Raw genomic sequence first — 26,425 nt, forward strand, 5'->3', positions numbered from 1 at the left:
TTTTTATACAGTGCTTCTGTGTATTCTTGCCACCTCTTCTTAATATCTTCTGCTTCTGTTAGGTCCATACCATTTCTATCCTTAATTGTGCCCATGTTTGCACAAAACGTTCCCTTGGTATCTCTATTTGCCTGAAACGAAGTCTAGTCTTTCCCATTCTATTGTTTTCCTCTATTTCTTTGCAGTGATCACTGAGGAAGGCCTTCTTATCTCGCCTTGCTATTCTTTGGAACTCTGCATTCAAATGGGTATATCTTTCCTTTTCTCCTTGGCTTTTGGCCTCTCTCCTTTTCTCACCTATTTGGAAGGCCTCCTCAGGCAGCCATTTTGCTTTTTTGCATTTCTTTTCCATGGGGATCGTCTTGGTCCCTGTCTCCTGTACAATGTCACGAACCTCCGTCCAGAGTTCATCAGGCACTCTATCAGATCTAATCCCTTGAATCTGTTCGTCACTTCCACTGTGTCATCGTTACGGGATTTGATTTAGGTCATACCTGAATGGTCTAGTGGTTTTCCCTACTTTCTTCAATTTAAGTCTGAATTTGACAATAAGGATTTCATGAGCTGAGCCACAGTCAGCTCCCAGTCTTGTTTTTGTTGACTGTATAGAGCTTCTCCATCTTTGGCTGCAACGAATACAATCAATCCGATTTCGGTATTGACCATCTGGTGATGTCCATGTGTAGAGTCGTCTCCTATGTTGTTGGAAGTGGGTGTTTGCTATGACAAGTGCGTTCTCTTGGCCAAACTCTGTTAGCCTTTGACCTGCTTCATTCTGTACTCCAAGGCTAAACTTGCCTGTTTCTCCAGGTATCTCTTGACTTCCTACTTTTGCATTCCATTCTCTTAAAATGAAAAGGACATCTTTTTGGCGTGTTAGATATAGAAGGTCTTGTATGTTTTCATAGAACCAGTCAACTTCAGCTTCTTCAGCATTACTGATCAGGGAATAGACTTGGATTACTGTGTTATTGAATGGCTTGGCTTGGAAATGAATAGATATCATTCTGTCATTTTTGAGATTGTACCCAAGTACTGCATTTCAGACTCTTATGGACTATGAGGGATACTCCATTTCTTCTAAGAGATTCTTGCCCACAGTAGTAGATAAAATGGTCACCTGAATTAAATTCGCCCATTCCAGTCCATTTTAGTGCAGATTCCTAAAATGTTGATGTTCACTCTTGCCATCTCCTGTTTGATGACTTCTAGTTTACCTTGATTCATGGACCTAACATTCCAGGTTCCCATGCAATATTCTTCTTTACAGTATCAGAGTTTACTTCCATCACCAGCACATCTACAACTGGGTGTTGTTTTTGCTTTGGCTTCATCTCTTCATTCCTTTTGGAGTTACTTCTCCACTCTTTTCCAATAACATATTGGACACCTACGGACCTGGGGAGTACATCTTTCAGTGTCAGATCTTTGTGCCTTTCATACTTTTCATGGGATTCTCAAGGCAAAAATGCTGAAGTGATTTGCCATACCTTTCTCCAGTGGACCATTTTTTGTCAGAACTCCCCACCATAACCCATCTATCTTGAGTGGCCCTACACAGAGTGGCTCATAGTTTCATTGAGTTAGACAAGGCTGTGGTCCCTGTGAGCAGTTCCAGCTCTTTCCAATTCACCACCCGTCAGCTGCTGCTGCTGCTAAGTCGTTTCAGTCGTGTCTGACTCTGTGACCCCATAGAAGGCAGCCCACCAGGTTCCCCCATCCCTGGGATTCTCCAGGCAAGAGTACACCTGTCAGCTACAGTTCTGAAATATTTAGGGAATAAAAATGGACTAATGGGACAGTTGTATAAATTCAGTGAGGATGAAACTTCTGGTCATAAGGTTTAAATTTTTATTTTTGCATATCTCTGTCTCACGTACTAAACTGAGGCTCTCAGAGGGACCCAGACCATCTTTTTCATATTTATATCCCTAATAAAAAACACAATGGCTACCCATAACAGGTACTATAGAAAATGTTGAAGGAAAGCAATCAAAAGTCCAAAATAAATAATTGATAAAATAGTTTTAAGTACTAGACAGCAATCATCCAACACTTACAGCAATTAGAAAATAGGAAAATATACTTGAATTTGAATTTCAATCATGAATTCACCAAGTACCAGACAGAGGCCCAAAATTTAAGTTAACAGTTGCTAACCTCAAATTCCTAATCTACAAAGAGATGGAAAAGACAGTGATGAGGGCAATCAAGCAAATTTCTACATTTTAGAAATACCAGTGGACACTGTATTTACCTTTAATGACACTGCTAACCAAAACACTAAATTTTTTTTTTTTTTTTTTGCTGCAAACAATATCAGCTCAGTGGGGTAAGGTTTTATCTTATATTGATAAGATGCTCTAATAGCAGTTGGGAATTATTTTGACTAATAAGAACTCTTCAGAATATTATTCCTGCCCCCTGCCCTCCCACTCCATACACGTATCAACAATTAGTTAAGTTCTCAGCAATAGCAGAAGGTTAAAAAGAGAATATCAGCACCCAGAATACTCGTAGGTTGAACTGGAATAAGTCAAAGGCAGCTGTCATTAGCTAACCCCTGCTCAGTCCCACCCACCAAACCAAGACCCTGTGGGCTGACTAAGTAAACCTACTAGTTACTCTGATTTAACAAGCTGACAAATATGCAAAGGGACTAACAGCAAAGTTACCTCTCGCACTTCATCATCTTCTTCATTCGCATTCTTTTGTCTGCTTTCTCTGAAACGACGTACCTGGATTATAACAGAAAAATTCACAAATATGTTACAAACATGTCTGTTATGTAAATACAAACTGCTTAACAGATGCTTTACATTTCAACATAAAACTTGGAAATTCAAATATAGCTTTGCTTCACAAAAGATTAAAGAAGTCATATTTTCCCAGTGCTGCTGCTAAGTCTCATCGGTCATGTCCAACTATGCATGACCCCACAGACGGCAGCCCACCAGGCTCCCCCATCCCTGGGATTCTCCAGGCAAGAACACTGGAGTGGGTTGTCATTTCCTTCTCCAATGCATGAAAGTGAAAAGTGAAAGTGAAGTCGCTCAGTTGTGTCCGACTCCTAGCAACCCCATGGGCTGCAGCCAGCCTACCAGGCTCCTCCATCCATGGGATTTTCCAGGCAAGAGTATTGGAGTGGGGTGCCATTGCCTCCTCCAGTGACTTACATTAAAAATTCAGAAATGTACTCTAAGAAAAATTGGCTATAGCAAAATTATATTCAGTTCAGTCGCTCAGTCATGTCCGACTTTTTGCGACCCCATGAATCACAGCACGCCAGGCCTCCCTATCCATCACCAACTCCCAGAGTTCACTCAAACTCATGTCCATCAAGTCGGTGATGCCATCTAGCCAGCTCATTCTCTGTCGTCCCCATCTCCTCCCACCCCCAATCCCTCCTAGCATCAGACTCTACCTGCTGCCAAAATGGCCCCTGTCATTGAAAAACAGCCAGTCAGACTACAGAGGAAAAACCTGCAATGCTTTATGGGTGTTATACTTCAGTAAAATAGCTAAGAACAAAAACCTCTCTTTTAACAGGTTTGAGTTATTACACTACACAGTTTATTCTTAGGTACCTGGCTGTAAGTCATCCAAGAGGCTCTCTAAAATAGTGTCCCAAGTGGGTGGGCCCTTGAAGAGCCATTTTGTTAACAGTCAACCACTGAAAGTTTAATGACTGCAAACCCTGGTCCTGGTGCCATGAAGGATACAGAGCTTCCTTTGTTACCAGTTGCTGCTCACAAAGCTCTTACAGTTTAGTTATGCAGCTGGAGATACGCTCCATTTAATTAGTAATTTACTTGGCACATACTTACTGAGCCAAGCCACTAAGTACCAGGTACTACTATAGGGGTGGGGAACACAACAATGAACAAGAATCAGAAAGTCTGCCCTTAAGGAGCTTATAATCACCGTGTACATGTGTCTGTGTTAGAAAATCAGAAACAAAATAAGCTATATTGTATTTTAGAAGGTGTATGGGATCAAGTCTAGTTGGGATCAGCTAGACTGGGAAAACTCTGTCCTTACCTCTGAGGAGCCTCTGGCATTCCCGGTGCCAATTTACTGATGGTTTCCTACCTGGATGAGCAGTTAGCATGGCTTATGTTACCAGAGGGGCTTAAAAAAAAAACCGTGTCAACTTCTGCACATATCTTGCCATGTGTCCAGTCCTGGGTTTGCGGTGTGCATGTAAGGAGAGGAGTGGATGCCTCGCATTTCCCAGATCCTTAATGCCTGCCTATACTCCTCCCTCTTGCCGTACTGTACCAGCTGCCTTTAAATAAAAACCTTAAGTGAGTATGCTCAGTGGAGTCTTAAAGAGTCCTTTCAAGTATGTGAACCTGTGACATTTTTGCAAAAGGTGTTACGTGCTCCTAGATAAATATTGCAGGAAGAGGGACAGAGAGTGCCAAAAAGGCTACAGGAGATCATCAAAAGCCTCACTGAGAAGGTAATAAAATGAGAAAGTGGCAAGGATTTTAAAAGGTAGGGAATGAACTTCGCAAGTAGGGGGAAATCATTCCAATCAAAAGAAAGAATACATGCAAAGGCACCAGGGCAGAAACACTGTATGTTTAAAACAGCAAGGAGGATGCTGGGCTTGAGCAGAGAAGTGCCTGAAGAAGTTACAGAAACCAGACCCAGTAAGGCCTTGGGAACAACTGTAAGGGCTTTTTCTTCTCTGGCAGGAGTGACTTCATCTGAATTACGTTAGGACCACCAACAGTAGAACTGAGGACAGAACAGAGAGTGGAGGACAAGAAACATGAGCAGAACAGGGAGATCAGTTTGGAGACAGTAGGAGTAACTAAGGTGAGAAACAGCCATGCCTTAGACCACCGACAGTGACGGAGGTGGTGAGAAACAGTCACATCTGTACAGATTCTGAAGGTAGAGTTAACGGATTTCCAGGCAGTATACAGGTGACAGGAAGAGAGGAATCAAGGATGACTTCAAGGTTGATCGTCTGACCAAATGAAAGAATAGTGCTTCCACTGGAACCTTACAGGAAGACTAGGGGCTAAGGATCAGTGGCTCAGATTGGAAGCTGAGGAGGTCTCCTGAACACCTGAGTGGAAATGTCCAGCAGGCTCTACAGAAGACTGGAGCTGACAGAAGAGGTCTGGTCGAGACTTTTGAAAAGTCATCACCAAATTGATGCTCGTAGTTAAAGCCAGGAAGTTGGATACTAAAGGAATGTGTAGATACAGAAGGGGTCAAAGGACTGAATTCTGAAGACTCCCATGTAAGAGGGTTAGAGAGGTGACAGGAATCAAAAGAGACTGAGAAGACACAGAAAATGAGGTGGGAAGACAACCAAAAGAGTGTGGAGCCCTAAAAGCCAATGGAAAAAAGGCTTTAAGAAGTGGTCAAGTGAGATTTAAGATGGAGAATGGACAGTGAATTTAGCACCGGAGGTCACTGGTACTTTGACCAGAGTAAATGCACTAGAAAGATGGGGTCAAAACCCCAGAATGAATAGGTTTAAGAGAAAAATGAAGGCAAAGATTCTGAGCAGCAAATATAGAAAAAAATTCTGCTGTGACAAATGAACAAAGAAGCAGAGTAAGAGCTAAAGGGAAATAAGATCTAGGCTCCAGAGTTTTGTTAAAAGAAATAGCAACATGTTTGTTATGATTCAGTAAAAGGGGGAAATATAGGAAAAATAATTGTTTTCTAAAAGATGGCATACCATGTAATAGTACTCCAGGTGGCATATGATATACCAAAAGCACTGAGTCATTCACAGACAAGAAATGAGAGTCAGGGAAAAAGTACAGAGCAGGCATTATATGCTAGTGTACTGAGGACTGACATGTATTCTTTTAATCCTCACAATAACTTGATGGTAGTTCTATTAACGCTACTTCATAGATGAGGAAACTGAGGCAGAGAGATTAAAATAGGCCACTGACAGTTCCATAGCAAGTAAGGTCATCCAGTCTGCAGTCCACATGCTTAGCCCCCATGCTACACACATACACACACTCTCTCTCTCTCTCTGTCAAAAGTCATGATGTCACTCCAGGTGTAGATGGTCCTTTTGGAGAGTAGAGTATGAGGAGGGGGGCTTATTTTATTTATTTACTTTTTTTAGAGTAGCTTGGGTTCACAAGAAAATTAAAAGGAAGTTACCTAGATTTCCCATACACCCTGTCCCACATATGCACAGCCTCCCCTATTAACATCAACATCCCCCACCAGAACTGTTCAGCTGATACTCCACACTCCATACTCTGTATCACCCAAACTCCAGAATTTACCTTAAAGTTCACTCTGGGTGCTGTGCATTCTATGAGGCTGGACAAATGTATAATGTATACATGTATAATCCACCACTTTAGTTTGATACAGCGTAGTTTCTCTATTCTAAAAAACCTCTGTGAATCTATCCATTCATCCTTTCACCCCACCCCCACCCAACCACATCTTTTTACCAAGTCCATAGTTTTACCTTTTCCAGAATGTTACACAGTAAGGAATCATGTTCAGTACATCAAGTTACTTTTTCAGATTGGCTTCATTCACTTGGTAATATGCATTTAAGGTTCCTCCATGTCTTTTAAATGCTTGATAGGTCATTGCATTTTAGTACAGAATAACATTTCCTTGTCTAGATGTTTCACAGTTCACTTATTCATTTCCTTACTGAAGTACATCTTGGTTGCTTCCAAATTTTGGCAGTTATGAATAAAACTGCTATAAATACCATGTGCAGGGTTTTGTTTAGACTTGTTTTCACCTCTGTTGGGTAAATACCAAGGAGCATGATTGCTGAAGAGCATGGGAAGAGTGTGTTTACTTTTATAAGAAACTGCCCGACTGTTTTCCAAAGTGACTATACCACTCTGCATTCCCACCAGCAACGTAAAAGCTCCTGTTGCACTGCATCCTCACCAGCATTTGGTGCTGCTGGTGTTCAGGAGTTTGGCCATCCTGATAAGTGTGTAGTAGCTTCATCTCCCGAATGACATGAGATGTGGAGCATCTTTTCATATGCTCACTTGTCAATAGTCTATCTTGGTCTGTTAAGGTCTCTGGTCAATTTTTTAATTGGATTTTTAAAATTTTCTCATTGTTGAATTTTAAGAGATTTTTGCATATTTTAGATAATAATCCCTCATCAGATGTTTCTTTTGTAACTATTTTCTCCCCATCTGTGGTTTGTCTTCTCATTCTTTTTAGTCTTTTGTAGAGGAAAAGTTTTTTTTTTTTTTTTTGCAAAGAAATGAACAGAGGAAAATTTATGCGTCGAACCTGGACTGGTCACTTATGATAATATACATGCTACAATTCCATTCTCTTCAATCATTCCACCTTCACCCTCTCCCACAGAGTCCCAAAGACTGTTCTAAATGCCTATGTCTCTTTTGCAGTCTCTTATACAGGGTTCAGGTTACCATTTTTCTAAATTCCATATATATGCGTTAATATACGGTATTGATGTTCTTCTTTCTGGCTTACTTCACTCTGTATAATTGGCTCCAATTTCATCCACCTCATTAAAACTGATTCAAATGCATTGTTTTTGATGGCTGAGAAATATTCCATTGTGTATATGTACCAAAGCTTTCTTATCCATTCATCTGCAGATGGACATCTAGGTTGCTTCCATGTCCTGGCTATTATAAACAGTGCTGCAATGAACATTGGAGTACATGTGTCTCTTTCAATTCTGGTTTCCTCGGTGTGTATGCCCAGGAGTGCGATCGCTGGATCATATGGCAGTTCTATTTCCAGTTTTCTGAGGAATCTCCACACTGTTCTCCATAGTGGCTGTACTAGTTTGCATTCCCACCAACAGTGTAAGAGGGTTCCCTTCTCTCCACACCCTCTCCAGCACTTATTGCATGTAGACTTTTGGATAGCAGCCATTCTGACTGGTGTGAAATGGTATCTCATTGTGGTTTTGATTTGCATTTCTCTGATGATGAGGGATGTTGAGCATTTTTTCATGTGTTTATTAGCCATCTTTATGTCTTCTTTGAAGAAATGTCTGTTTAGTTCTTTGGCCCATTTTTTGATTGGGTCACTTTGTTTTCTGGAATTAAGCTGCAGGAGCTGCTTGTATAATTTGGAGATTAATCCTTTATCAGTTGCTTCATTTGCTATTATTGTCTCCCATTCTGAAGGTTGTCTTCTCACCTTGCTTAGAGTTTCCTTTGCTGTGCAGAAGCTTTTGATTTTAATTAGGTCCCATTTGTTTATTTTTGCTTTTATTTCCAATATTCTGGGAGGTGGGTCTTGGAGGATCCTGCTGTGATTTATGTCAGAGAGTGTTTTGCCTACATTCTCCTCTAGGAGTTTTATAGTTTCTGGTCTTACATTTAGATCTTTAATCCATTTTGAGTTTATTTTGGTGTATGGTGTTAGGAAGTGTTCTAGTTTCATTCTTTTACAAGTGGCTGACCAGTTTTTCCAGCACCACTTGTTAAAGAGACTGTCTTTTCTCCATTTTATATTCTTGCCTCCTTTGTCGAAGATAAGGTGTCCATAGAAGCGTGGGTTTATCTCTGGGCTTTCTATTTTGTTCCATTGATCTATATTTCTGTCTTTATGCCAGTACCATACTGTCTTGATGACTGTGGCTTTGTAATAGAGCCTGAAGTCCGGCAGGTTAATTCCCCCAGTTCCATTCTTCTTCCTCAAGATTGCTTTGGCTATTCGAGGTTTTTTGTATTTCCATACAAATTGTGAGATTATTTGTTCTAGTTCTGTGAAAAATATTGTTGGTAGCTTGATAGGGATTGCATTGAATGTATAAATTACTTTGGGTAGTATACTCATTTTTACAATATTTATTCTTCCAATCCACGAACATGGTATATTTCTCCATCTATTCATGTCCTCTTTGATTACTTTCACTAGTGTTTTATAGTTTTCTATGTACAAGTCTTTTGTTTCCTTAGGTAGATATATTCCTAAGTATTTAATTGTTTTCATTGCAACAGTGAATGGAATAGTTTACTTAATTTCTCTTTCTATTTTCTCATTATTAGTGTATAGGAATGCAAGGGATTTCTGTGTGTTGATTTTATATCCTGCAACTTTGCTGTAATCATTGATTAGCTCTAGTAGTTTTCTGGTAGAGTCTTTAGGGTTTTCTGTGTAGAGGATCATGTCATCAGCGAACAGTGAAAGCTTTACTTCTTCTTTTCCAATTTGTATTCCTTTTATGTCTTTTTCTGCTCTGATTGCTGTGGCCAAAACTTCCAGAACTATGTTGAATAGTAGTGATGAGAGTGGGCACCCTTGTCTTGTTCCTGACTTTAGGGGAAATGCTTTCAGTTTTTCACCATTGAGGATAATGTTTGCTGTGGGTTTGTCATATATAGCTTTTATTATGTTGAGGTATGTCCCTTCAATTCCCACTTTCTGGAGAGTTTTTATCAAAAATGGATGTTGAATTTTGTCTAAGGCTTTCTCTGCATCTATTGAGATAATCATATGATTTTTATTTTCCAGTTTGTTAATGTGGTGTATTACGTTGATTGATTTGCGTATATTGAAGAATCCTTGCATTCCTGGGATAAAGCCCACTTGGTCATGATGTATGATCTTCTTAATGTGTTGTTGGATTCTGATTGCTAGAATTTTGTTAAGGATTTTTGCATCTATGTTCATCAGTGATATTGGCCTATAGTTTTCTTTTTTTGTGGGGTCTTTACCAGGTTTTGGGATTAGGGTGATGGTGGCCTCATAGAATGAGTTTGGAAGTTTCCCTTCCTCAGCTATTTTCTGGAAGAGTTTGAGTAGAATAGGTGTTAGCTCTTCTCTAAATTTTTGGTAGAATTCAGCTGTGAAGCCGTCTGGACCTGGGCTTTTGTTTGCTGGGAGATTTTTGATTACAGTTTCAATTTCCGTGCTTGTGATGGGTTTGTTCAGATTTTCTATTTCTTCCTGGTTCAGTTTTGGAAAGTTGTACTTTTCTAGGAATTTGTCCATTTCTTCCAGGTTATTCATTTTATTGCCATATAATTGCTGATAGTATTCTCTAATAATCCTTTGTATTTCTGTGTTGTCAGTTGTGATCTCTCCATTTTCATTTCTAATTTTATTGATTTGGTTCTTCTCCCTTTGTTTCTTGATGAGTCTGGCTAGTGGTTTGTCAATTTTATTCACCTTCTCAAAGAACCAGCTTTTGGCTTTGTTGATTTTTGCTATGGTCTCTTTTGTTTCTTTTGCATTTATCTCTGCCCTAATTTTTATGATTTCTTTCCTTCTACTGACCCTGGGGTTCTTCATTTCTTCCTTTTCTAGTTGCTTTAGAGTTGACTTTTTTCTTGTTTCTTGAGGTATGCCTGTATTGTTATGAACTTCCCCCTTAGCACTGCTTTTACAGTGTCCCAGAGGTTTTGGGTTGTTGTGTTTTCATTTTCATTCATTTCTATGCATATTTTGATGTCTCTTTTGATTTCTTCTATGATTAGTTCATTATTCAGCAGCGTGTTGTTCAGTCTCCATATGTTGGCACTTTTAACAGTTATTCTCCTGTAATTGAGATCTAATCTTACTGCATTGTGGTCAGAAAAGATGCTTGGAATGATTTCAATTTTTTTGAATTTACCAAGGCTAGATTTATGTCCCAGGATGTGATCTATCCTGGAAAAGGTTCCGTGTGCGCTTGAGAAAAAGGTGAAATTCATTGTTTAGGGTTGAAATGTCCTATAGATATCTATTAGGTCTAACTCTTCTATTATATCATTTAAAGATTGTGTTTCCTTGTTAATTTTCTGTTTAGTTGATCGATCCATAGATGTAAGTGGGGTGTTAAAATCTCCCACTATTATTGTGTTATTGTTAATTTCCCCTTTCATACTTGTTAGTAATTGTCTTACATATGGCGGTGCTCCTATGTTAGGTGCATAAATATTTATAATTGTTATATCTTCTTCTTGGATTGATCCTTTGATCATTATGTAGTTTCCTTCTTTGTCTCGTTTCACAGCCTTTGTTTTAAAGTCTATTTTATCTGATATGAGTATTGCTACTCCTGCTTTCTTTTGGTCTCTATTTGCATGGACTATCTTTTTCCAGCCCTTCACTTTCAGTCTGTATGCGTCCCTCGTTTTGAGGTGGGTCTCTTGTAGACAACATATATGGGGGTTTTGTTTTTGTATCCATTCAGCCAGCCTTTGTCTTTTGGTTGGGGCATTCAACCCATTTACATTTAAGGTAATTATTGAAAAGTAGGATCCCGTAGCCATTTTCTTTATTGCTTTGGGTTCAAGTTTATACACTCTTTCTGTGATTCCTGTCTATAGAAGATCCTTTAGCATTTGTTGGAGAGCTGGTTTGGTGATGCTGAATTCCCTCAGCTTTTGCTTGTCTGTAAAGCTTTTGATTTCTCCTTCATATTTGAATGAGATCCTTGCTGGGTATAGTAATCTGGGCTGTAGGTTATTTTCTTTCATCACTTTAAGTATATCTTGCCACTCCCTTCTGGCCTGAAGAGTCTCTGTTGAAAGATCAGCTGTTATCCTTATGGGAATCCCCTTGAGTGTTATTTGCTGCTTTTCCCTTGCTGCTTTTAATATTTGTTCTTTGTGTTTGATCTTTGTTAATTTGATTAATATGTGTCTTGGAGTATTTCGCCTTGGGTTTATCCTGTTGGGGACTCTCTGGATTTCTTGGACTTGGGTGATTATTTCTTTCCCTATTTTAGGGAAGTTTTCAACTATTATCTCCTCAAGTATTCTCTCATGGTCTTTCTTTTTGTCTTCTTCTTCTGGGACTCCTATGATTCGAATGTTGGAGTGTTTAACATTGTCCCAGAGGTCTCTAATATTGTCCTCATTTCTTTTAATTCGTTTTTCTTTTTTCCTCTCTGTTTCATTTATTTCTACAATTCTATCTTCTAGTTCGCTTATCCTGTCTTCTGCCTCTGTTATTCTACTGTTTGTTCCCTCCAGAGTGTTTCTGATCTCATCTATTGCATTATTCATTGTATATTGACTCTTTTTTATTTCCTCTAAGTCCTTATTAAATCTTTCTTCCATCTTCTCAATCCTTTTCTCCAGGTTATTTATCTGTAACTCCATTTTACTTTCAAGATTTTGAATCATTTTCACCATCAAAATTCGAAATTCTTTATCAGGTAGATTCCCTATATCTTCTTCTTTTGTTTGTGTTGGTGGGCAATTATCTTGTTCCTTTACTTGCTGGGTATTTCTCTGCCTCTTCATCTTGCTTATATTGCTTTGCTTGGGGTGTCCTTTCCCTCTTCTTGCAGTTTGTGGAGTTCTCTTTATTATGTAGTTTCTTCGCTGTGTGTGGGGTTGGACAGGTGACTTGTCCGGGTTCCCTGGTTAGGGAAGCATGTGTCAGTGTTCTGGTGGGTGGAGCTGGATTTCTTCTCTTTCCTTTAGAAGACAATGGGCTACTTTTCTGGGAGCCTGATGTCCTCTGCCAGTATTCAGAAGTTGTTTTGTGGACTTTACTCCACGTTCAAATGTTCTTCTGATGAATTTGTGGGGAAGAAAGTGGTCTCGCCGTCTTGTTCCTTCCTCCCCAGAACACTGGATTCTTATATTCCACTTGGTCGTGGAGTATCTCTTCCCAGCTGCTCCAGCAAGGCGCAGCCGCTGCAGCTTACCTTGGACGAGGGGTATCTCCTCAAGGCCGCCCCTCCTGCTGTGAATGTGGATCAGCTCCTCCCGGCCCTCCGGTGCCCAAGCAGCCACCGCCTCCTGGACGTGGTACAGCTCCTCTCGGCCACCGCCCTAACTCTGGGCGCGGGGCAGCTCCTCTTAGCCACGATTCTGCACGTGGTCAGTTGCGCCGGGAGCCGGGCGTCTCTCGCGTCTGCGCCGCCGGGAGCCCGAAAAGTTTTAAATTTTAATGCAGTCTAGATTATCAATTAGTTCTTTAATGAATCATGCTTCTGTTGCTGAATCTAAAAGTCATTACCATACACAAGGTCATCTAGGTTCTCCTACGTTATCTCCTGAGAGTTTTATAGTTTTACATTTTGGAAATGGCAACCCACTCCAGTGTTCTTGCCTGGAGAATCCCATGGACGGAGGAGCCTGGTGGGCTGCCCTCTGTGGGGTCGCACAGAGTCGACATGACTGACGCGACTTAGCAGCAGCAGCAGCAGCAGGGGGATGGTCATATTATATTTATGGCACTTAACTGAGAAATCTACCCATGCTAAAAATTTATGAACCTAACACATCCAGAATCACAGAGTAAGGGGTTTTAAAGTGTGAATTATCTGCCTTCCCTGTGAAAGTACCTGGCATTTAATATTACTGGTTGTACAGTACCTGACATCATTAGGCTTTAAAAGAATTATGCTAAATAATTAAAAGCACAAAAATAAAAGTCAAGTGGAATGAGTTTTAAAAATAATACTTTGTTCTTCTGCTTAGAGAGAATTTGGAAAACACAGGAAATGATCCCTTATAATCCTACTACCTGAAATAACCACTGATAACATCTGGAATATTTTCTTCCACTTTTTTGCATGCACACATACACATACTCACATAGAAAACAAAAATAATTGGGATCACACTGTGTATAGCTTTACTTCTTTGGAATTATTTTCCCACTTAACACTGAAAATACTTTTCCATGTTCTTAAAGTATAATTTTTAATAGCTGCATAGTATTCTATGGGCTTCCCAGGTGGCACCAGTGGTAAAGAACCCACCTGCCAATGCAGGAGACTCAAGAGACATGGGCTCAATTCCTGGATAAGGAAGATCCCCTGGAGGTAGGCATGGGAACCCACTCCAGTGTTCTTGCCTGGAGAATCCCATGGACAGAGGAGCCTGGAGGATCCTAGTCCCAAGGATTGCAAAGAGTTGGACACGACTGAAGTAACTTAGCACACACGGATAGTATTCTATACTATCTATGTGCCAACATTTATTTTACCAAAACCTTTCTGACTTCTCCCCTGCAGGTAACACTGATATAAATTACATCTCATTCAAATCTCTGTCTCATTATTGTCTTAAGAAAATTTCCTAGGGCTGAGTTAAAGGGCAAATCTTAAGCCTCTTGACATACACTGCCAAAATCCTTTATAGTACGGCTGTTCAAACTTAACTCTACCATCAGGATACCAAATATCTTTAACAAATTGTTGCTACTTTGACAAATGAAAAATTAATTTGAGTTTCTTTGATTATCATAGGCTAAATACCATTTTCATATGCTTATTAGCCATTTGTATTTCTTTTGTGAACTACCTATTCAGGTCCTCCGTTCATTATTTTATTGAAATGCTTAGTAATCTTCTTAAGATTCATAAGAGCCCTTTAACATTATATTAAGAATATTAGCCTCTTATTCTGCCCACATACAAGTGTGTTTTCCATGTCAGTACCATGTCAAAAAATTTTGTTGTTTTGACAATCTGACACGCAAACATTCAAAATTTTTATGTAGTCAAATCTAAAGAGCTTTTCCTCTGCTTTTATGCTTATAGGAACTGCATTTTCTAAGTGAAATTCAAAATCTCAATCAAAACTTACTAAAAAGTTGAAGTAGACATTTTCTCCCTATGAGGTTCATTTTAAAGCATTTAACATTCACTAGGTATCAATCATTTTTGAGACTGTGTTCTAGACACTTATTAGACATTTTATAATTTAATCCTCATTTTACGATCTCAATTTTATAGATGAGGAAACTGAACAAATCAGAGAAGTAGTGATTTACCAGAAAGAAATGCAGAGCTACTCTTAAGGAGAGACTATCTAAAGATTAGATTTTTCACCCCAAATTACCTCTTCATCGATTTTATCTTCCAGGGCATCAATATGACGTTCTTTAAGAAATCGCTGTGTTTTTTCCAACTGATATTTCACTAATTCCTCTATGGCATCTTTTTCTTCCTTGTCCACAAATTCTTGTACTGCTTCACCCATTCCCCTTTCTGTTAGAAGTGAGAGCTGTACGTTCTGTAAGAGACAGAAAATAGTATTTTCTGATGCAGAAAATAGTATTTTCCCTACAAAACAATTCTATATGAGTAAGGAAAATTACAGAATAATCTTATCAAGGAAAAAGACAAAAAAGTTATCTAGCTACTGGAGGAAAAATGAAGCAAAAGAAAACAAAGGACAGTAATTAAGTCTAGAAATATTACGGGCCCAAAACAGCAAAGTATAAACAAGACACGGGAGCAGAGTTCAGGACCTATGAAAACGGAGAGGCCCGAGTGTCTGTGACACAGAGTGCAGAAATGGGAGCTGATGATCAGATTAGGTTGACCAGTGTGGCAGGCAGAACTGTTTGCTGTTTAGTCACTCAGTTGTGTCTGACTCTTTGTGACCCCCATGGACTGGTATGTAGCCCATCAGACTCCTCTGTCCACGGGATATCCCAGGAAAGAATATTGGAGTGGGCTGCCATTTCCTTATCCAGGGCAGAATAGTGGCCTCCCTAAAGATGTCCACATCCTAACCTCTAGGACCCATGAATATGTTACATGTCAAAGGAGAATTAAGGTTCCAACTGGAATTAAGATTGCTAATCAGATGGATACAAAATGGAGATGAGCAGAGACTATTCAGGTGGGCTCAGTATAATCACAAGCATCCTTTATAGCAGAAGTGGGACATGGAAGGGAGTCAGAGAGATGTCTCTGGGGAAAGACAGCAAGGAAGATACAATGTTGCATGCTTTGAAGATTGAAGAAGGGGCCTTGAGCCAAGTAAGGTAGGAACAGCCAGAAGCTGGAGAAGCTGAGAAAATGAATTCTACTCTACAGCTGTGTTCCAAAAAGGAACACAGCCCTGCTAATACCTCAATTTTAGTGAGGAATTTTAGGGAGAAAAGTGAATTTCTGACCTACAAGACTGTTAAAATAACAAATTTGCATTGTTTTAAACCACTAAGTTTACATTGTTTTAAACCACTAAATTTATTTCGGCAGCAACAGGAAGATAACAATAACCAGAGGAACTCAAAATGGCATATACTCATGATAATAAAAGTAGCGTCACCGTCCTGTGGCTATATAATAAAGCAATTCTGAAATTATATCCTGATGCAAGAAAATTAAATCCCAGATTCAAACTTATGTAGCAGAGATAAAAAGAAAGAGGATGACAACAGCAACAATAATACACAATAACTGTGGTGTTAATAACTAACATTAATTAAGCAGTTATTTTTCTTGATATATAGTAACTATAAATGAGTGTAACTGATTACCACCTTACTTACATCATGGAAACATTGTGAGGATTCATTTTGTTTAAACTGTCAATTATACATACCCTAAATTGAAATCTGTTATTATAAGATCACAACTAATTCAAATGGAGAAGTGTAATAGTATATTAAAAAGCAGAGACATTACTTTGCCAACCAAGGTCCGTCTAGTCAAGGCAATGGTTTTTTCCCGTGGTCATGTATGGATGTGAGAGTTGGACTGTGAAGAAGGCTGATCGCCGAAGAATCGATGCTTTTGAACTGTGGTGTTGGAGAAGACTCTTGAGAGTCCCTTATACTGCAAGGAGATCCAACCAGTCCATTCTAGAGGAGATCAATCCTGGATGTTCATTGGAGGGACTGATGCTAAAGCTGAAACTGCAATACTTTGGCCACCTCATGCGACGAGTTGACTCACTGGAAAAGACTGTGATGCTGGGAAAGGTTGGGGGCGGGAGGAGAAGGGGACGACGGAGAATGAGATGGCTGGATGGCATCACCGACTCGATGGACATGAGTTTGAGTGAACTCCGGGAGTTGGTGATGGACAGGGAGGCCTGGCGTGCTGTGATTCATGGGGTCGCGGAGAGTCGGACACGACTGAGCGACTGAACTGAACTGAACTGAATTAAGAAATTACCTTCTCTGCAGTTTGAAAATACTGTTTTACAAGATCTTCAACCCTTAGTGTTGTTCCTTCTGAGGGTTTTGAGATGAACTTGCCAAAGTTGATCTCTTCTCCTAAAAAAAAAGAGATATGCATTAGGAGAAAAAATAACAGTTTCTATTTTAATGTCAGGGCGTTCCTGGTGGCTCAGTGGTAAGGAATCCGCCTGCCACTACAGAGACGTGGGTCCAATCCCTGGGTCAGGAAGATCCCCTGGAGAAGGAAATGGTAACAACCCACTCCCTATTCTTGCCTGGGAAAATCCCACAGACAGACTGTAATCCGTGGCAGACTACAGTCCATAGACACGACTAAGCGCACACACACACCTTAATGTTAAAGTACCCAAATTCACTGCACATTCCTGTCAGTGGAGGAGGTACGGCCAAACTTTAACAAATGTCAGCTTGCTCAATGTAGTAAATTTTGAGACAAAAATATGGCATTTTTGCTTGTTTCAAGAGTCTTTCCTCCCAAGTCTCTACTTCTTTCCTGATCTCCAAGTAACATGTCTCTTGGTACACAGATCTCTGGGATCCCCCAAACTGCTTCAGGGGGCTCAACAGTAACACGGAGACATTATTTACCTTTTCCATGGTATTGCCACTTACAGTGATGATACAAAAGCAGCCCTGAGTAAAACTGCCAGTGCCTTGGGATGAGTGAAGGCAGTGTTTCTGAGCTCTACTTATAGTTATCACCTCATATTCACAGTTCAAAACAAGACAAAGCAAACAGCCAGTTTCACTAAAGAATATCCTTGATGAAACAGCAAAAATTATTAATTAAATCTGAGCCCATAAGTACATATCTGTTTAATACTCTGAGAAACAAATGGGAAGCATGTGTAGTAAAGCAGACTTACTGCATTCTTATGCAGGATGGTTGTCTCAAAAAAGAGTAGGTACAGAATAAAGAGTACTGGGTAAGAAGTCAAAAAGCATAGGGTCTAGTAATATGCTCTGTTCATAACTTCTGTCATGGAAAATGAATATTAACTGTCCAGCAGGTGGCGACAAGGTGTGGAAAAATACAATAATAAAATTATAGGAGACAGCCCATAATAGCTAATGATTACAATAAAAGGTGGTAAGTGCTACAACAGGGCTGAGAACAAAAAAGATGACACACCAAGGAGAAATGAACACTTCTTCCCCAAGAAGACTGAAAATAATGTGCAGATAGCAAACACTGTTATCATTTGACTCAAGACTTGCAGAATGAGTAACTCACTAAACAAAAAGAGAGAAAAAATATCTTAGGCAGAGGAAAAATTTATGCCATGGCTTACAGGATAAAGAGGCACAAAGTTCAGCATGCCTCTTGCAAAGCAATGAGGACAAGGGAATAGAAATCCTTTTTGAATTTCAAGATGGGAGAATTAATATTACTTCATAAATATGATTACTACATTTCACTATGCCGGACACTATGTTAAGACCATTTACATACAGTATATCTTCTAATCCTCACAACAGTACTATGAGACAGGTACAGTTATTATTCTAATTTTGATGACAAGAAAACTAAACATCAGAGAGATTAAGCAATTAGCATGATTTCACACACATAGTTGAAGTAGCAGAGGTGGCCAAAATGACAAACAATTTCATGCTTTCAATATGATATATGAAAGGGTCATTGTTTCCATTCAGCAATTATTGTTTAAGCAAAAAAGGGATCATCAGAACAAAACTGACTATGGATGAAACACAAATAAAATAAGGAACCAGTTCTAAACTCCATATTCTCACAAATGCTATACCAATAAAACTCCAAGGAACTGATAAGGATGAATGATTAAAGTAAATCATCGTCAATAACTGGATAAAATTAATAGCATAAAAACCATTCTCTGATGTGGATTGTTTTCCCCTAAAACAGTATTCTATGAGCACCATTTAAATATCCAAATGACTATTTCAGGCTGAATTAACAGTACACACCATTTTGATCACAATTTAACTATGAAAATAGAAGCTCATTAAATCAGGGTTAATAAAAACCAACGTAGTGTATATGTAAACTATTAATTCTGACTCAACAGTTCTAAGGAGAAGAGCCACTGTATTTAAAAAGGACCAATATTTCTTATGAAGAAGCACTATTTCATTCAGGTGACCTGTTTTTGATAAATGCTAAAATAAAGGCAATTAGTTTTCATAAAACTTAATTAGCCTTTAAGTATATATCTTTTTAATATTCTGGGACATCTCTTAAGACTGGAATCTTAAATCACATATGCTGTGAAGTTGAAATATTTAGCTGTAAAATTTAAGAGTATATTCTCTAAACATTAAGAATATATAGTAATAATAGATATGTAAACACTAAATCTATAAAGTATGTGTTGTTAATCAGCAGCATGTTTAAAAAAAAACTATGAAAGCCAACGTATCTTCACTGATACCCACAGTTTTACAAGCGATTGCTATCTAATTTTTGCCTGCATGCATGTGTGTTTAGTCACTAAGCTGTGTCTGCTTCTTTGTGAGCCCATGGACTCCTCTGCCAGGCTCCTCTGTCTATGGGATTTTCTAGGCAAGAATACTGTGGTGGGGTTACCACTTCCTTCTCCAGGGAATCTTCCTGACCCTGGGATCAAATTTACCAGAGGTGGCTCAGTGGTAAAGAAACTGCCTGCCAATTCAGAAGACATGGGTTTGATCTCTGATATGGGAAGATCCCACATGCCTTAGAGTAACTGAGCTCGTGCACCACAAGTACTGAGCCTGTGTTCTAGAGCCGGGAACTGCAACTACTGAGCCCACCTGACAAAACTACTGAAATGCAAGTGCCCTAGGGCCCCAAGCTCTGCAACAGAGAAGCCACAGCAATGAGAAGTTCCCATACCACAACTACAGAGTCACCCCCGCTCACCAAAACTAGAGGAAAAAACTGCAAAGAAACAAAGACCCTGCATAGCCAAAAATATACCTTAAAAAGAAAGGTGCTAAAAATATCTTTAAAAAAAGATAACCAGCTCACCCATGTTTTCCTTTTGTTCTCTGTGCCTGAAAAAATGGATCACATCTTTGGGATTAGCTACCCGATCCACAAATTTCTGGCTAAAGCGAAGAACACTGAACGGTTCAAAGCCTCCACTATAGTCCACCTGGAAATACAGAACAAGTTACAAAGACTAGCAAACAGCACCAATTTCAGTATTTATGGGTAAGACTTTTAAGTTAGTACTGTATGTTAATGTTCTACAATTCATTTTCAAGATCGTGAGGATGTTACACCATTTATTCTATGAAAAAATAAAGCTTCAAAAGTTTATGCTTCTGCAAAACATTGTTTGATTGAATCAAGGTACAGCAAGAATTCCCACAATGTCAGAATAACTGTATCTCCCCATGGTAAAAACTAACAGTCTAGGAACCAGGAATATCATCTGAAAAGGATGTGACATCTCTAAACAAGTTTTCTTAAACTTTTAAAACAGATATCCAAATAGAATGCTGGCACTAGATACATTTATTAATTGGTTTATCACGTAAGGATAAGCCTTCATATCAGACAAAAATAAACACTGGGAAAATCCATGAAGGAAAAAAAGCAAGTCTGAGCTTTGAGAAATGATCACCTTCAAAACATGGGACAGTTCTCTCTTGGTATTTCAGGGGGATTGATTCCAGGACCCCTGGCTGGGAACACCAAAGTCTGCAGATGCTGAAGTCCCTTGTATAAAATGGCACTGTTCACTCAGCCCTCCGTATCTGCAGATACGAAACTGCAGGTACAAGAGGGCTCACGATTTCTATTTAGAACTAACAATGGTTCTCAAGGCAGGCTTTTTCTAAAGACGTCTCTTATAGCACCAAGCCCCTTACAAAGAAAGACACTACATCTCTTCCTAACAGAAATAATCATTTTCCTAAACCAGCTGTTCTCAAAGGATGCTCTGGGAACCAGCATTGTACCACATCACCAGTCTCTCCAGACTACACCTAACCTCCACCCCACATAGACTCTCTGTCACACTTAGCACTAGCTAAGATTCTGTCAGTTTTCATTCCAATCCCAAAGAAAGGCAATGCCAAAGAATGCTCAAACTACCTCACAATTGCACTCATCTCACACGCTAGTAATGCTCAAAATTCTCCAAGCCAGGCTTCAGCAATATGTGAACCGTGAACTTACAGATGTTCAAGCAGGTTTTAGAAAAGGCAGAGGCACCAGAGATCAAATTGCCAACATCCGTTGGATCATGGAAAAAGCAAGAGAGTTCCAGAAAAACATCTATTTCTGCTTCATTGACTATGCCAAAGCCTTTGACTGTGTGGATCACTAACTGTGGAAAATTCTAAAAGAGATGGGTATACCAGACCATCTGACCTGCCTCTTGAGAAACCTGTATGCAGGTCAGGAAGCAACAGTTAGAACTGGACATGGAACAACAGACTGGTTCCAAATAGGAAAAGAAGTACGTCAAGGCTGTATATTCACCCTGCTAATTTAACTTAAATGCAGAGTACATTATGAGAAACGGTGGGCTGGAAGAAACACAAGCTGGAATTAAGATTGCCCGGAGAAATATTAATAACATATGCAGGTGATACCACCCTTATGGCAAAAAGTGAAGAGGAACTCAAAAGCCTCTTGATGAAAGTGAAAGAGGAGAGTGAAAAGGTTGGCTTGAAGCTCAACATTCAGAAAACTAAGATCATGGCATCTGGTCCCATCATTTCATGGGAAATAGATGGGGAAACAGTGGAAACAGTGTCAGACTTTACTTTTTTGGCCTCCAAAATCACTGCAGATGCCGATTGCAGCCATGAAATTAAAAGACGCTTACTCCTTGGAAGGAAAGTTATGACCACCCCAGATAGCATATTAAAAGCAGAGACATTTGCCAACCAAGGTCCGTCTAGTCAAAGATATGGTTTTTCCAGTGGTCATGTATGGATGTGAGAGTTGGACTGTGAAGAAAGCTGATCACCGAAGAATTGATACTTTTGAACTGTGGTGTTGGAGAAGATCTTGAGAGTCCCTTGGACTGCAAGGAGATCTAAGCAGTCCATTCTAAAGGAGATCAGTCCTGGGTGTTCATTGGAAGGACTGATGTTGAAGCTGATACTTTGGCCACCCCATGTGAAGAACTGACTCATTGGAAAAGACTCTGATGCTGGGAGGGATTGGGGGCAGAAGGGGATGACAGAGGATGAGATGGCTGGATGGCATCACCGACTCAATGGACATGAGTTTGAGTGAACTCTGGGAGTTGGTGATGGACAGGGAGGCCTGGCGTGCTGAGATTCATGGGATCACAAAGAGTCGGACATGACTGAGCGACTGAACTGAAGAATCTGTTCACATATTTGCTATTTGTTTATTTTATCTCTTCTCACACCTCCGCCTCCTGTAAGCCTTGTCTATTTTATCATCACTGCTCACCCCCCACTCTCACATGCAGAAAAGAAGGCACTCAATAACTCAATAAACATCTATTCACTGAATTAGTGAATCAGTGAGGGTCATCTAGCCAATACATTTTGGAATACTACCTACAGGAAGATATTTCTTCTTTTTATCATTAATGAGCTAGTAATGTGTTTGGGAAAAGGAATCCCAACTTCCAATTTAAGTCTGATTAGTTTTAACAGTATCAGGCAGACATAGATGAGAAACATGGTGCTTCTGCTCTGATAAAGAGATCTGTGTGATTCTCTTAAAGCAGTTATGTTTCTACTACCCAGACAAACCATCTCTACAGCTGATATGTTCTAAACCAAAAAATGCCAAATGTTCAAGCTAGGGAGTCTCCCCAAAACACATTTTTAACAACTGAACTCCAGTCTAGTTTTATTTTCAGTCAGTAATTTTCTGCTTCTAAACGCTACAAAATTATTCACTAAGCAAACTTTACTGAAGTGTCCCCAACGTCTAAGTTCTCTGCCAAGGGCCAGATATAACATAAATAAAACAGCATCCTGGTTGGAAAGAAACTAAGAAGCTGCCTAGGAAGACAAACCATGTAAAGAAGTAGCTGCAAGCAGAACCTGAATAGTGCTGTAAGAAGTACATAAAGAGGAGATTGAGGACACAAAGGAAGAAGTAGCTACTCTGAAGGGATGTCAAGAAAACTTTCTGTTGAAGAGGGAAGCTTAAGTATTAAAGGGGATTATTTCAGAAGAAGAAAAGTACATTCCATGAAGCAGGATCAGTGTGAGCAAACATGCGAAAGAGTGAAATAAACTCCACTAGGCCTAGGAAACAGCAACTTTCAGTCAGAAACTGGAGTCTAGGAGGTGCTGGCAGGTAATGAGGTAGAAGCAACGAGGTAGGTTTAGACCAGATCATGTCAAGTCTGGAAAGCCACATAAGAGTTTAGGCTCATTCCTGTTAGAGTTGGGATGTCATTAAGTCATTTTCAGCAGGAAAAGCATGCAATAGCATATTTTAGAAAGATAGTGTTGGCAGTAGTCTGGAGAGGCTAGAGGTGGGGCCAGGAGGAAACTGGAGCAGAGTCAGGTAGGAAGCTGGACTCAGCTACAGCAATGACAACGAGATGGAGAGAATTTACTCAAATCTAGGAAGCACAAACCCAGGGACAAGAGACCCAGCAGCTCAAGGTCACATAGCTAGTGACAGAGCCGGAATCAAACCAGACAGTCTGCCCAGGGCTTCTCAAATTTTCATGTGCATATAAATCTTTGGGGGAATGCTGTTAAAATGCAATTCAGTGGGTTTAATATGGAGCTTGAGATTCTGTATTTTTAAGAATTTCCCAGGTGATGCCAGTGCCGCTGCAGTTTAAGAGCCATATCCCTTGGGCACAAGGCTTTAGAAGGACTCTTGGACTCCAACAAGGAGGTCTCAGGGGTAGGTCAAAATTTGGGAGTCATCATTCTATAGGTGATCATATGCCTAGGCTGGACACAGGACTAACTAAAACATAGGAAGAAACAAAGAAAACGTGTAGAAGAGAATGCTGAAGAGTGACTCACTAAGATGAAAAAAATCTACTGGATTTGACAATTGAAGGTTGCATTTTCCACCTGAGATGGTGGTGTCACAGCCTTGATCATAGTGGACTGAGGAAGAAACTGTTATATGAGCAATATAGACAATGTATTATTTTAGGGGGAAGAAAATCAGAAAAGGTAGGAGCTAGAAGAGAAAGGCACAGGGGTGAAAAAAAAAAAGAAGTCTTGTTATTTGTGAGTATCATGATGCAAAAGATAAGCAGGTTTAGAGGCATAGGAAACACGTCGATTTCTTAGAATTTTCTAACTCTGAAATGTCAGTTCTTGCCATGTATTTATCAAGCACGTGCAGTTCCCAGCGGAGAAGGCAATGGCAAGCCACTCCAGTACTCTTGCCTAGAAAATCCCATGGACGGAGGAGCCTGGTCAGCTGCAGTCCATGGGGTTGCTATGAGTCAGACATGACTTAGCGACTTCACTTTCACTTTTCACTTTCACACACTGGAGAAGGAAATGGCAACCCACTCCAGTGTTCTTGCCTGGAGAATCCCAGGGACAGGGGAGCCTAGTGGGCTGCCGTCTCTGGGGTCACACAGAGTCGGAAACAACTGAAGTGACTTAGCAGCAGCAGCAGCAGCAGCAGTTCCCAGGGACTGTTCTGGGATCTTTGGCTACATTAGTTAACAATATTCACAAAGTTCCATGCTTCCATAAAGCAGATAGTTTGGTAGCTGAGGACAAATAATAACCAAAATAAATAAACAAACAAATTGGATGTCATAGTTCAGGCGGATGTGTTGTGGGGAAAAAAAAAAGACGTAGAGAAGGGTAAGTGAAATCAATAGTGCTGGAGAGAGGGTCTGGGGGTTACAATCTTAATCAGGCTGGGGTCCACTGAGGTGACTACTTGGGTGATGTGAGCAAACTTGGAGGAAGTGAGCGGGTCTGATATGTCTGAGGCACTGCAAGAAGTCTGAGTGCCTGGAAGGAGGGGAGAGTGGGGAGCCGCAAGCGATGAAATCCGAGAGCTCGGCCAACCTAGTCAAGACAACGTTATTTAGAAATGAAGGAAGCAAGAAAACAAAAACATCAAACCTATCAGAATGAACTAAAATGGATAGCCAACAAGGACCTACTATATACAGAGCACATGGAACTTTACCAATGTTGTGTGGCAGCCTGGATGGGAAGGGGGTTTGGGGGAGAACACATATATGTATGGCTGAGTCCCTTCACTGTTCACTTGAAACCGTCACAACATTTTTAGTCAGCTATACCCCAATATAAAATAAAAAGTTTATAGAAAGGAATGAAACTTCGATTAAATCAAATACTGACTGCTTTATTATTTTCTTCACCAATGATGATAGCTCTTTTTACTATACGAACTCTCTTTGCTACTTTACTGAAAAAAAAAAAAAATTCATGTAAACTGTACAAAACTCTCCTTTGAAAATCAATAAAGCTGAATTCATCTAAATAGGACTTACTCGCAGTCGTATAAGAGGCTTCTCTGGCTGTCGAGAATTTCCCAGACGTTCCCGTTCTGCATTTTCAAGCATTTCTTCAACCTCAAAATAAAGATATTGTCATGACTAGGGGGAAGAGGTACTTCTGGCTGGCATCTAGTGGTAGAGGTCAGAGAGGACTTGTAAAAATCCCACTGTGCACAGAACAAGCTCCCACAACAAAGCATTTCCCAGTCTAAACTGTCAGCTGTGCCAAGGCTGAGAGACCCTGTGCTTCCTGAGTAGGCCGGGACAATCCACTCACTCATGCTCCATCTCCCTCGCCTGAGAGATCGGGTTCAGGGACAAGTACATGACCTCAGTCCAGGGAAACTCAACGTTTAAGGGGTTTATCTGGAACCACTGGGAAAAAAATTATTCTTTCAGCTGTAAAGGCAATGTAAGTCTGTGGGCCACCGCATGACAGACTTCCTTATAGTGAAGCTTAAGATAAAACCCACAGGACTGGGTGGCACAGGACTAAACATGGAAATAGAGACAGAAGGACCTGCTATCTTGAGTCTCTGGATCTGGTCACCTTGAAACCAGCAAACCTAAACCTTTCAGTTATGTGAGCTACATGCTGCTAGTAAAGCTGTGCCACTGGGTGAGTCACTTTAAGGTTCAGCTCCAGTGGGCGTTTTTGCAGTTTAGTGGTTATCACACTTGCCTCACTTTAAGGTTCAGCCCCTCTTTTTATAAAATGTGGATGGTAGACTCTACCATCCTATAGCATTGCTAAGTGGATTAAGCACAAAATGCTGTCAACAGTGTCCAGAATATACAAGCAATTATCATTATCATCATGCTTTTCATGAGAATGCAAAGCAGAAGAGCATACACAGAGTAAGAACTGTGAACGACTTCTGTTCCAACAGCAAATCTGTAAGTCTAATTTGTTCGAAAGTCCAACAGTTATCCTAGGTACTCAACTAACACAATCGGCTACATAATCCTGTACTATAATAGGTTTCCCAGCTGGTGCTATTGGTAAAGAACTCGGCCAATGCAGGAGACATAGAGATGCACGTTCGATCCCTGGGTCAGGAAGATTCCTGGAGGAGGGCATGGCAACCCACTCCAGTATTCTTGACTGGAGAATCCCATGGACAGAGGAGCCTGGCGGGTTA

General features: G+C 40.1%; 1 protein-coding gene across 5 annotated transcripts in view; it reads right to left on the minus strand.

Annotated features, from left to right (window-relative positions):
* Positions 1 to 26,425, minus strand: part of MRE11 (MRE11 double strand break repair nuclease) — a 96,334-nt gene that overhangs the window by 39,427 nt on the left and 30,482 nt on the right. For all 5 annotated transcript variants that reach the window (XM_055422827.2, XM_055422828.2, XM_088842866.1 and 2 more), the window contains 5 exons: positions 25,278 to 25,358; positions 19,844 to 19,970; positions 16,829 to 16,929; positions 14,757 to 14,930; positions 2,676 to 2,738 (listed from right to left, as the gene is read on the minus strand). In XM_055422827.2, the coding sequence (XP_055278802.1) occupies positions 2,676 to 2,738; positions 14,757 to 14,930; positions 16,829 to 16,929; positions 19,844 to 19,970; positions 25,278 to 25,358 (546 nt within the window). The remainder of the gene's footprint in view (positions 1 to 2,675; positions 2,739 to 14,756; positions 14,931 to 16,828; positions 16,930 to 19,843; positions 19,971 to 25,277; positions 25,359 to 26,425) is intronic.

This window comes from Moschus berezovskii, chromosome 14 (assembly GCF_049115385.1).
Source record: "Moschus berezovskii isolate FMDL1 chromosome 14, NW_MosBer_1.0, whole genome shotgun sequence".
Taxonomy (NCBI): Eukaryota; Metazoa; Chordata; class Mammalia; order Artiodactyla; family Moschidae; genus Moschus; species Moschus berezovskii.